Below are 11,051 nucleotides of genomic sequence, written 5' to 3'. Positions count from 1 at the left end.
CAGACTGCTGCATCTCATGGAACCTCAGTTTCCTTAGCCATGAAATGGGATCATTATTTCTCTGAGGTTACCTTCTAGCCCAAATGAGCTCATTACATGAAAAGAACCAAAGCTCTATATAGGCAGAGAGAGCAGTTTCAGAAATGGGTGGAGCCTGGACTGCAATAGAGGTCTCTTGGGTTAGGGCCCTCGGCAGGACTAACGCCAGGGGCCAATCACGAAACTGTCTCTGGTGGGGACCCCCAGCCCCAAGTGCCAGCCAGATGGTCTTAGGGAAGAAAAAGCCTCACCTCCCAGCTTTTCAGGTATACACAGAGAGCACAGACCTCATGCACCCCCAGAGGGGCAAAAAGAGACTTTAATTAGGGGAGGGAGGATCCACCAGAATAAGAAAAGGTACAGCGAGCGTGGGAGCAGAGGAGCCAGAGCAGGCAGGAGGCCCCAGCCGGGAAGCTCTGGAGGACTCACCTCTCCACCTCTAGCACAGGCACTGCACTGACAGACAAGGCGAAACAGCGGCCCCTCTCAGCTGGGAGGGCACGAAGAGGCCCCTGCGGCCAGAGGTTGCCTAGCTTTCAGGCCCCAGCTCCTAGGTGTGGCTGGTGGCCACCAGTTCAGCCCTTGTCCCCAACCAGTGCTGGGTGGCCATCTTCAGGCAGAGCTCAGGAAGCTGGCAGAGGGTCTCCACCGCTTCTATTGGCTCAAGGAAATAAGAGAACGAGGGAGAGGAACTGGAGTCTGAAACCTCCCTCCCTCCCCACCTGTGGTGGCTCCAGGGAGGAACAGTAGTCGCCTTCTGGCTCCAGGCCCGCCCAGACCCACAGCGACCAATAAGGTACAATCACTGGGACCAGTCACAGCCACTGGAGGTGGAGGTTGTTTGTTTAAAAAAAAAAAAAAAAAAGACAAAAAGGTTACAGTCTCCTACAAGCACAGAGTTTTAAGTTTCAAGACGTTAAAAAAAAATCTGTCCCGGCCCAGGGGACTGAACATCAGAAGCCAGCCTGACCAGGCACATGTGGCCTTGGGGCAGGTCCACTGCTGCTTTGCTGCCCAGCTAGCAAGCACACCCCCCCCTCCCACATCTAATGCCCACCCCGACACCCAGCTCCCCTCCGCTGCTGCTGCCGCCGTCGCCACCGCTGCTCTGGGGAGTAACTCCAGGACGCCTTCGCAGAGACACGGGGGAGTCTGAGGGGGAAGGCCACGAGATCCAGCCAGATGCTTTAGAACTGTCAAGAGAACCAAGAGGCGGTGAATGATGTTATTACTGTATCCTCGCAGGCCTGCTCTGGGGAGGTGGGCTGATTTGAGAGCTGCAGCTGTACTCAGATCTCTGCAGGGCAGGGTTCGGTCTCAGGACACCCTGTGGGCACACTCTAATTTAGCCAGCATTCAGCAGTGTGACCTTTGGGGCACTGGCCCTAAAAACTAGCACTGGACAAGGCAGAAAAATTAAGGGTGACGTGGGTTTTTCCACAGCTCCCCTTGGTCGTGCCACAAGGGCTGCCAGAAAGCCCTGTCACTGTGCCTTGCTTACTGAACTGAGGTTGCCTTCTTTAGAAATGGGGGCTCACATGCAAATGCTTGGGGATTCAGAGAGGGAGCCAGGATCTGGTACTCTGTGTCAAGCTCTGGGTGGTCCTCCAAGTAAGACAGGCCCTTGAAATGCTTTCTAACCTCAAATATCTCCCATGGTGCCTAGAACAGCCCTGGACATTTTATAGACCAGAGGTTGTGGACCAATGGCCCACGAGCTGAACTCAGCCCAAAGATGAGCAGTGTTTGGCCCACGGTTTAAAAGAATATGAATCAGTCGATATGAATATGAATTAGCCAACCTTGAAAATATAGTACACTGCACAAAGATCCAGATTTTGAGATTCTTTTGATGAAGCCACGGAGGGCCAGAGCTGTGCGGTGGTGATCCTCTTCAGGTGAGGCATGTGCTCACCAGATCCCCACACGGCCCGCCTCACTCATGTACATTACCGGCCCGACCCTTACATGCACCTGATGCCATTATACTATCTTAGATCTTGAGTCTGAAAACTCCAATTCCTGGTTCCTTCACTTACTGGCTGAGGCACCTTGGACATATGACTTAACTTCCAGAGCCCAGATAACTCATCTATGAAATGGGGACGCCACCTGATTCAAAGATTGTTTTAGGTATTAAATGAGATACTTGAACGTACATTTTTAGCTGTATTACCACAGAAATGTACTTACTGTAACAACTAAATGACTGTCGAATGAATGACCCAAATACTAAATTGGGACAAGAACTATTTTTCTTCAGTTGAGTTCAGAGGCCTCGCAGTGCCCTGGCCATATAACCTTGTGCTACAATACAGGGAAAGCTTACTAGGCACCAGGTGATATGCTTTATACACATTTCTTCATTAATGCTCAACCACACTGAATGGTACGTATTAATTAACAGTCTCACTTCACAGCCGAGGAAACTGAGGCTTAGTCGAGAGGTTCTGTAACATGCCCGAGGAAGCAGTGGAGCCGGACTCACACATAGGTGGCCTGACTCCACGGCCTGTGTGACCTGAACAAGCGTGTTCCCCTGGCTGCACAGTACAGCTACTTTGTACACTGGCTGTCCTCAGTATAATTAAAGCCCAGGGGAAGCGGGTGTAACAACCATTTTCAGGAATCTGAGCTCCTCCGGGGCTGGATCTGTACGCACTGGTAGGAGTAAACACTAATTCTACCATCCAGGGATCATAGTTGACTCTGAGGGGAACATAACAACAAACCAAGGACTGTTTGGAAAAAGAAAAAAAAAGAAGGCACGTCGTGAATGACTAAAAAAGAACAACTGTGTCATCACTTCATCAGTGTAAACAATTCGTCCTCCTCAAAGGGCTGTAGTCCTTTCCGTCACGAAGCCACAAACAACTAAAGAGGGATCTGTAGGACTTAAGCCGTGAAAACGATGGAAAACAGGCTGAAGAAATCATGACTTTAAGCCTGAGAAGCAGATGCCAAAGGAAACTATTCCAGTCTGTTTGAAAACTGGAATTATACTCTGATTAACTGCCCTATACTCCTAGAAAATTCACATGTGGATTTAACTTGCCTCACTCGGGGATTGAACTAGATACAGGGAAGGACTGTGTACACTTTGAGATGTAGAAATGAGCGACTAGGAGAGGCATCACCCAGGCCCCCGGAGATGGAAAATGCCCTGCAGCTCTCCAACATGAAGCACGGGCCCTCCCGCCCCAAGGAATCAGGCTGACCTGCAGCCCACCAGAGCTCCTAGAGGCCTCAGGAAATATTCACCCACCGTTGGCACCACTTTCCCACCAGATGCTAAATTCTCAGCACGACCCATAGGTCTTTCTACTTCTGGAAACAAACCAGGAAGGCCCCTACACTTACATTCTTGAGGAACTCCTCGGCCACAATGCGCGCACGGGCATTGACCGACAGCTTCATCTCACTGATCTCCTTGTCGATTTCTTCCATGAAGTGGATCACAAAGTCCACCAACTTGTGTTTATACATCTGCTCTGTGTGGAAGTTGGTGATCAGAAAACTGATGTCATACCCCTAGGGAAGGAAGACAGTGGGGAGCAGGGAGAGAAGAAACAGGAGAGAATCAGCATCCTGGGGGCGCTGAGCTGGCCGTGCCCTCTACGTCCACTTAGCCACATGCTTCCAGTTGCTTGTGACCCTATCCCAAGCTACATGCCCTTCAGGCAGCAGCCCACCTGCTCTGGTGGGGTGTGTATGTTGGATCCAAGGAACCAACAGTTGGATCAACTAAACCCAGTTGAGAATTTTGTGTCTATCAGACATCTCTGGCAGACTATCTGTGGCACAGACAGTTGCATTCAGAATGAGTCAACGGAGAGTGAAGGGACTGGAAATCTTGTCAAAGAAGAATCTCTTCAAACAAAAGGAACATCTAGTCCAGAGAGAAGCGAAGATGCTGTGGGAGAAGGATGGGACTGAGGTCTTTAACTATCAGATGGGCTGTGTGTAGAAGAGCAATTTTATTTATTCTGGGTGGCCCTGGAGGTTAGATCTAGGACCAGAAATTTTAGCTCAGGATGAGGACGAGCTTGGCCAACATGTCTAATGTGTTTGACGATGGTGTTTGCTGCTCTGTGTGGTAGTTGCTTAGTCACTGGCAGAGAGTTGATCTGGCAGGGAGTCTGTAGAGAGGACTCAAGTACAAAGTCAGACAACAAGTGACCCAATGTCAACTGTGGCCTTGAGACTCTGATTCAGTTGGTGGCAGAGTTTAGATTTCTGATTCATCATGCCCTTTCTGCCGCTAGACTATAGGCTCTGGGAAGGTGCACAGTGCATCTCATCTTTTTTGCCTTTTCCATGGTTGAGGCAGACCCAGCCTCCGAAGCTGATTCCCCTTATTCCCACAACAGCCGAAACGAAGGCCAATTCTCACCCACGAAGGCCGTGGGTGCCCTACAGCTGGGGGAGCAGCAATCCCAGTTCTAGAAACAATCCCAGGCCAGTAACAGTTGATGCAGTAGTGGAATTCTGGGTATTACAAACATATGGATCACACAGTCTCACCTCCACTGGTTTCCTTCGGAGGATAAAGAAGTTCTCTGCTCTCATCATCATGAAGCGCATGAACTTGTGACATAAAATCTTCTCGATCTCATCAGCCTGGCGAGAGCAAAGGAGAAACGTGTTTCCCTAAAGCTGACACTCTAGGCCAACAGAAATCTGGAGCCTGGTCTTCTGACTGCAATTTCTCCCAGGTTCGCTGGAGGTAGTGGGGTTGGGTATTGGAACACCACCACCTGAACTCTGAATCGTGGGGTAACTGGTTGCCAACTGAAAAGAGGGTCTACTACATTAGGGCCCTCCAACTTAATGGGACGTTATCATGATCTTGCCTTCACCCATTCCAGAAAAGTAATTCTGGCAAGCCCACATCTTTTTTTAATTTTAATTTTTTGGCCACGCCGCATGGCATGCAGAGTTCCCCGACCAGGGATAGAACCTGTGCCCCCTGCAGTAGAAGTGCAGAGTCTTAACCACTGGAAGGGAAGTCCTGGCAAACTCAAACCTTTTATCTGTTCCTTCTGCAGACTTCCTGAGACTCCCCTGGTGGTGCAGTGGTTAAGAATCCGCCTGCAAACGCAGGGGACATGGGTTCGAGCCCTAGTCCGGGAAGATCATGCCGCAGAGCTACTACGTCCATGCGCCACAACTACTGGGCCCACACGCCACAACTACTGAAGCCTGTGTGCCTAGAGCCTGTGCTCCGCAACAAGAGGAACAGATAAACCTTTCATCTGTTCCTTCCAGAGTCCACAACTATATTCAAAACTACCCTTTCCTTTCTTATTTCACTAGTGCTACATTTTCCAGTCTGTGATACATACTGTGAAGAATATCAGAGATAACCTTAGGTGGTCTCCACGTTAGTAGCAATGAACATCAAACAAACCCCAAAGTTTCTCCCTGATGAACTCTCAACATTTCTGAAGGAAGAATTTTGCTGCACAGGGCAGACACACCCTTAACAGCCCCCAACACTTGTTAATCTCCCCTTTCAACAAACAGAGCAGGCCCTTGGCTTAGAGCTTTCTATAGGCAGAAGTGTCTAGTCTGAACTTAATAACCTTGTTGTTTTCAACGTGCTTGTTTTTTAGACTTGTCCTCAATTTGGCAAGTGGTAGTGTTTTTCCATTTGTGGCACAAAGTTTCTTTTTCAAACAAATTTAAGTAGGAGAAAATAAGTTGGGCTTCCCTGGTGGCGCACTGGTTAATAATCTGCCTGTCAATGCAGGGGACACGGGTTCGAGCCCTGGTCCGGGAAGATCCCACATGCCACGGAGGAACTAAGCCCGTGTGCCACAACTACTGAGCCTGCACTCTAGAGCCCATGAGCCACAACTACTAAGCCCACGTGCCACAACTACTGAAGCCCACGCGCCACAACTACTGAAGCCCACGTGCCTAGAGCCCACATACTGCAATGAAGAGTAGCCCCCACTTGTGGCAACTAAACAAGGCCCACGTGCAGCAGCAAAGACCCAACATAGCCAAGAAGAAATAAATAAATAAATAATAAGTCAATAAGTTAATTGAAAGAAATCTATTAAGTAAAGAAGTGTCCAAGTAGTCGATAAATATGGCAGAAATTATGGTGGTAGTGGGAGTGTCAGACATTTGTGAAACACAGAGGAAAGATAAGAAATTACACTTCCTGAGACTCCCCTGGTGGCGCAGTGGTTAAGAATCCGCCTGCAAACGCAGGGGACATGGGTTCGAGCCCTAGTCCGGGAAGATCATGCCGCAGAGCTACTACGTTCATGCGCCACAACTACTGGGCCCACACGCCACAACTACTGAAGCCTGTGTGCCTAGAGCCTGTGCTCCGCAAAAAGAGGAACCACAATGAGAAGCCCGCACACTGCAAGGAAGAGTAGCCCCTGCTCGCCGCAACTAGAGAAAGCCTGTGCATGGCAACGAAGACCCAGCAGTGAAAAATAAATAAACTAAATTTATTAAAAAAAAAAAGAAATTACACTTCATATTTTTACCCTAAATCTCCCTTTCGGAGTTTATGGCTATCAAATTGATACTGTTACTGCTTATTTTTCTGAACTGGACTTATCCTTCATTCCTTAGGAAAAGTTTTGTGACCTGACACCAAACTGGCCTGTAGCCTTGGCTGCTACATTTCCTGCCTTCTAATGCAGAGCAAGGCCTAGAAGATGGGGCTGATCTCTCTTTATCTACCGAGCTGATGAGTTTGGCAAATCATTGCCTGGTAATAGAACCTGGGTTTCTTTGCACCCTGAATCTGGCATGCTGATCTCTCACATGGGGGCCCCTGGCCTCCCGGTGAGGCAGGGGATCTGTGGTGAGCTCACCTGTTTCACAGCAATGCTGACCCGGACAGAGTTGATGGAGCCTTCAATCAGAACCTTTTCCTTCTCATTCCTGCTGATGGTCACAGGCTGTAGCAGGAGCTCTTTGCTACTCCTGAAAACACAAAATCACAGAGGCCTCTGTACTATAAAAGAACAGAATGGTCAAGGAGACCCCACAGCAGATCCTAGAATCACTATCTGGGACCACAGAGTCCAAGGAATAGGAGACTCACAAGCAGGGGTGCTCCAAGATGGGGGCAGCAAGCGTGTTCTCCAGCAGAAAGAGCACAGGCTCTGGAGTCAGGGCGAAAACGTTTTGAAATCCAGCCTCCTCTGTTACTTTCCTTGGGCAAGTTACCCTGTTGGAATCTCAACTTCCTCATTTGTAAAATGACTCTGATTCCTATTTCACTGCTGAGGACTGAGAGAGATCAAAAAGGGTCAAGTGTCTAACAGTGTGCCTGGCACACTGTAGGAGCTTTACAAATGACAGCTCTTATTTTCATAACTATAGGCAAACCCATAAACTGTTTAGGGAATGAGGAGAGAACCTGCCTTAGAGAGAAGGACAAGCTAAAATCGAACAGTCTGGCCTCCTTTAATGATCAATCCAGAAGGATTCACTTGTTCAACATTAAGATCCCTCTCAGCTCAGTTCCCATTTTGATGTCCCTGGATCCCTGTGATGATAGTTGGTAGTTAACTATGGTGGTGCTATCTGGGAGCTATTATCCTTTAAAAATACCTATTGGAAACCATATATGTTAAGTAGCATAAAAGGGCACATCCTAACATCTTGTCAGTTTTCTTAAATTCAAATCATATCAACTTAGTGTGGTAACACTGCTTATCTCAGTTGTATATGTCCCAGATTAAATTTTAAAGGGGAAAAAGAATAATTATTTACAAAACATAAATTACATAAGAGAAAATAATCCCAAGTACGGAATATTTGGAGTAGACGACGGATGAGTCCATTTTTTTTTTTGGGGGGGGGTGGTGGTGGGGGCGGAATCCTTGATCTTTAAATTAGAAAAGAATAGAGATGGCATCTCAGGTAACTAAATTCTTAGTCTACTCCTTAAACTGCCAGAGGGCTCACTAACTCCATGGGAGGTAATTCCCAAATGGCCCTACGCTGAGAAGTCACACCTTGCGTCAAGCAATCTTGGCTCCAGAGCAGCTTCTCCCCTGAGTTTTGTCCTGCCAACCCACTGACCCTATTTTCTGAACTTCAAATTGGGAACCATTGTTCATCTGGCAGCAAGACAAAAAATGTGAACTGTAGTTGTACTGACAACTCCAGGATGGAAGTTACTCATGGCACACAGTCATCTCTGGGTGCTGCACCCATCAACCCCACCCCTTTTCCTTCCCTACCTGACTTCCACTTCGGGCTTGTTGTGTCGTTCTACCACCTGGGAGGAGAAATTCTCCAGGCAGAGGGCAGCCTGCAGTGTGGCCCGCACGGCACTCAGGTAGGGACGGAGAGTGGCAGTCTGTAGGAAAAAGGCCAACAGAGGATCAGAATCTGTCTCACCAAACCCACTGGTCCCCTAGTCCAGCTACACAGGAGCCAGGCAGTACTCAGGGTCCCTGACTCTCAGATACTACGGTAAACACAATAGACTAGGCCTTCAAGGTGCCTTTCATTCTAGGTTTAGAACAGTGGTTCTCAACAGGGGACCATTTTGCCTGCCAGGGGACATTTGGCAATGTCAAGACATTTTTCATTTTTACAACGTGGGGTGGGGTAGGGGTTACTGGTGTTGAGTAGACAGAAGTCAGGCATACTGCTAAATATCCTACAATGCACAACAAAGAATTATTCAGCCCCAAATACTGCTGAAGTTGAGAAACTCTGGTCTAGAAGCATACAGGTGAATGACTGTTTTCAATCTACCTTTTGAGCCAACAAATGTATAGATCTACAGTGTGCCAGCCTGGGAATTCAAAGATGATTAAGACCTTCTCTACCCTTAAAACAGCTCGACTAGGTCAGGAAAACAGAGAAAGTAACTATGATATAATGGGTAAAATGTAAAAGAAATTTACAATTTTTATTTCCAAAAAAAATGGTTTTGATTTGAAGATGGAAATAAGATTAGGAGGACTTTACAATGATAAAAAGTAGAATGACATTCCCAATAGAGGCAACGGTGTCTAGCTACACTGGCCTGTCTTCAGTTCCTTGTATTAGCCAAGTTTTTTCTCACCTCAGGCCTTCACACATGCCAAACCATCTATCTGCAGGCTTTTCTCCCCCTTCTTTGCCTAAGTCATCCTTTAGATCTTGGTTTATTCAGGGAAGCCCTCCTCCTTCCTCAGAGAGGCCTTTCCTGACTTCGCTCTTCATTGCACTTACTATAATTTACAGTGACACACCCTTTATATATCGTTCATAAAGTAATTTTCTCCTTCACTAAACTGTAAGCTCCATGGTCAACAGACCATGTCTATTTTATTCAAATTTACATACCCTGCACCTAGGTCAGTCAGCACCTTACATATACTCTGTCTTACTCAGTTTCTGTAGAATAAGTGAATGAATGAAAAAATAACTTAAGCAAGATCAGAATAACAAAAAAGGGCAGTAAGAGTTCCAGAAGTAGTAATGAGTACAGTGTTGCCAGGAAGCATTTTAGATTCTATGGATGAGGCTGCAGTAGTAGCCTAGAGATTCATGGGGAATCTCAAATGCCAGGCTACTGAGTGTAGCTCTTCTTTTAAGGTGGCAAGGAACTGCTGGGGCTTTCTGAGGAGGAAGTTACATGACTACAGTTGCATGGCAACTCTGTGGAGAATGGACTGGAGGAGAGGGAAGTGAGAGAGCAGGCAGAGAAGATTATTTAAGGAGGGTAATGAGGGCTTGGCCTGGAGCAATGCAGGACAAGCAAGATTATCTCTGTCAAAATTCAGACAGCAAATCTGAAAAAGGTGCATTTTAGGTGGCCAGCCCTGTGGTGCCTGCCCTTTCAAAAATAGAACAGACACATTCTCATGTAATATCTCAACAAGTTTGATGTTTAAAAAATCAAGAGGCATGGCCTAAATTAAAACAAAAAAAAGAATATCCCAGCTTTCTAGCTGACATAAGAGGACACAAAGGCGGAATAAGTAACACAAGAGGGTGAGCAAGTTTAGGGAGAGAAGATGAGTTTTGATCCAGAGGTCTAATTTCAAGGTGTCTTCAAGATATCCAGGTGAACCTTGAACGAGAACCTTCCCAGGTGAACCTAGGAAGGTAGATTTAGGAGTCACCATAAATCACATGGTCACGAAAACCTGTACATTAAATAGGTATCACCAGAGAGAGTGCAAAGAGGGGAAGGTAGTGAGCCAAGTCTCAGTTGCCAGGAACACCCACAGTTATCAAGAGAATTTCCTGCAAGGGAGGGGTCAGCAGTATGAGAGCTTATATTCTACAGTAAGGCTGATACGGTTGAGTTCTGACCAGGAAGAGGTCTACGTAGAGGAAGCATAAAAGAGATCCTTCAGTGAGAAAGAAGCAAGGCTGGGGCAACATGAAGAGTGGGATAAGCAAGTGTGGAAGTTTCCCTGAGAGAACTGTGGGGTCAAGCGGGTAAGAGAGAACAGGGGAGTGTATTTAGTGAAGGTCTACTCTGGGTGGGGAGGTGGCCCTACTACGGGCTGCGGCTTACTACGTGCCTTCGAGGCGCTACCACGAACCTAGGAGAGCCCACTTCCGGCTTCCTCCATGCCTCAGTATCCCCCACCTGCTTCAAGGACCAGACTATGCAGCCGCAAGGCCTGCTTCTTACAAGGGCGTCCCCCGCTCGCCCCTTCCTCACCTCGGCCCCGCCCCGCCCTCTTTCTCCCAGCCTCAGGGTGCCCCCACACCCCCTGCATCCTTCGGCCCAGGGCCTCTCCGCTGCAAAGCCGCATCTCCCCCAGACCCAGATCCCTGAGACAGAACAGCGGGGGTCCCGGGCCCGGGGCCCGTCTCTCACCATCGCGGGCGCTGGCTGGGCCGGAAAGCGGAAGTGCGGAAGTGGCCAGTCCCGCGCCGCCTTCTCTTTCGCGAGAAGCGCAGCCGCAGTCTCCGCCCGGACGTCTGGACTGTACCATCAACGCTCCGAGCGGGGGAGGAGGAGGCTAAGAACATTTGGCCCCTCGGAAGTTTTCCCCCTAGGACTGTCTTGGTAGTTT

General features: G+C 48.2%; 1 protein-coding gene across 1 annotated transcript; it reads right to left on the bottom strand.

Annotated features, from left to right (window-relative positions):
* Positions 1–327: 327 nt before the first annotated feature.
* On the bottom strand, positions 328–11,005 carry ARPC4 (actin related protein 2/3 complex subunit 4). Its single transcript, XM_067755393.1, has 6 exons — positions 10,853–11,005; positions 8,262–8,380; positions 6,882–6,993; positions 4,564–4,659; positions 3,400–3,570; positions 328–1,232 (listed from the first exon to the last, which is right to left on the bottom strand). Exons 1-6 carry the CDS (start codon positions 10,853–10,855, stop codon positions 1,227–1,229), a joined length of 507 nt encoding a protein of 168 aa, XP_067611494.1. The 5' UTR covers positions 10,856–11,005; the 3' UTR covers positions 328–1,226.
* Between the last annotated feature and the right edge of the window lie 46 nt (positions 11,006–11,051).

Source organism: Pseudorca crassidens, chromosome 10 (assembly GCF_039906515.1).
Source record: "Pseudorca crassidens isolate mPseCra1 chromosome 10, mPseCra1.hap1, whole genome shotgun sequence".
Classification (NCBI taxonomy): domain Eukaryota; kingdom Metazoa; phylum Chordata; class Mammalia; order Artiodactyla; family Delphinidae; genus Pseudorca; species Pseudorca crassidens.
Note: the sequence above shows the minus strand (reverse complement) of the source record. Positions and strands in the feature narration are given on the sequence as shown.

Excerpts from the sequence above, each read along its gene's own strand:
- ARPC4 (XM_067755393.1), bottom strand. Across the intron at positions 4,660-6,881 it reads TCAGCATTGCTGTGAAACAG|GCTGATGAGATCGAGAAGAT; the intron begins GTGAGCTCACCA and ends TGCTCTCGCCAG. Across the intron at positions 3,571-4,563 it reads TCCGAAGGAAACCAGTGGAG|GGGTATGACATCAGTTTTCT; the intron begins GTGAGACTGTGT and ends TTCCTTCCCTAG.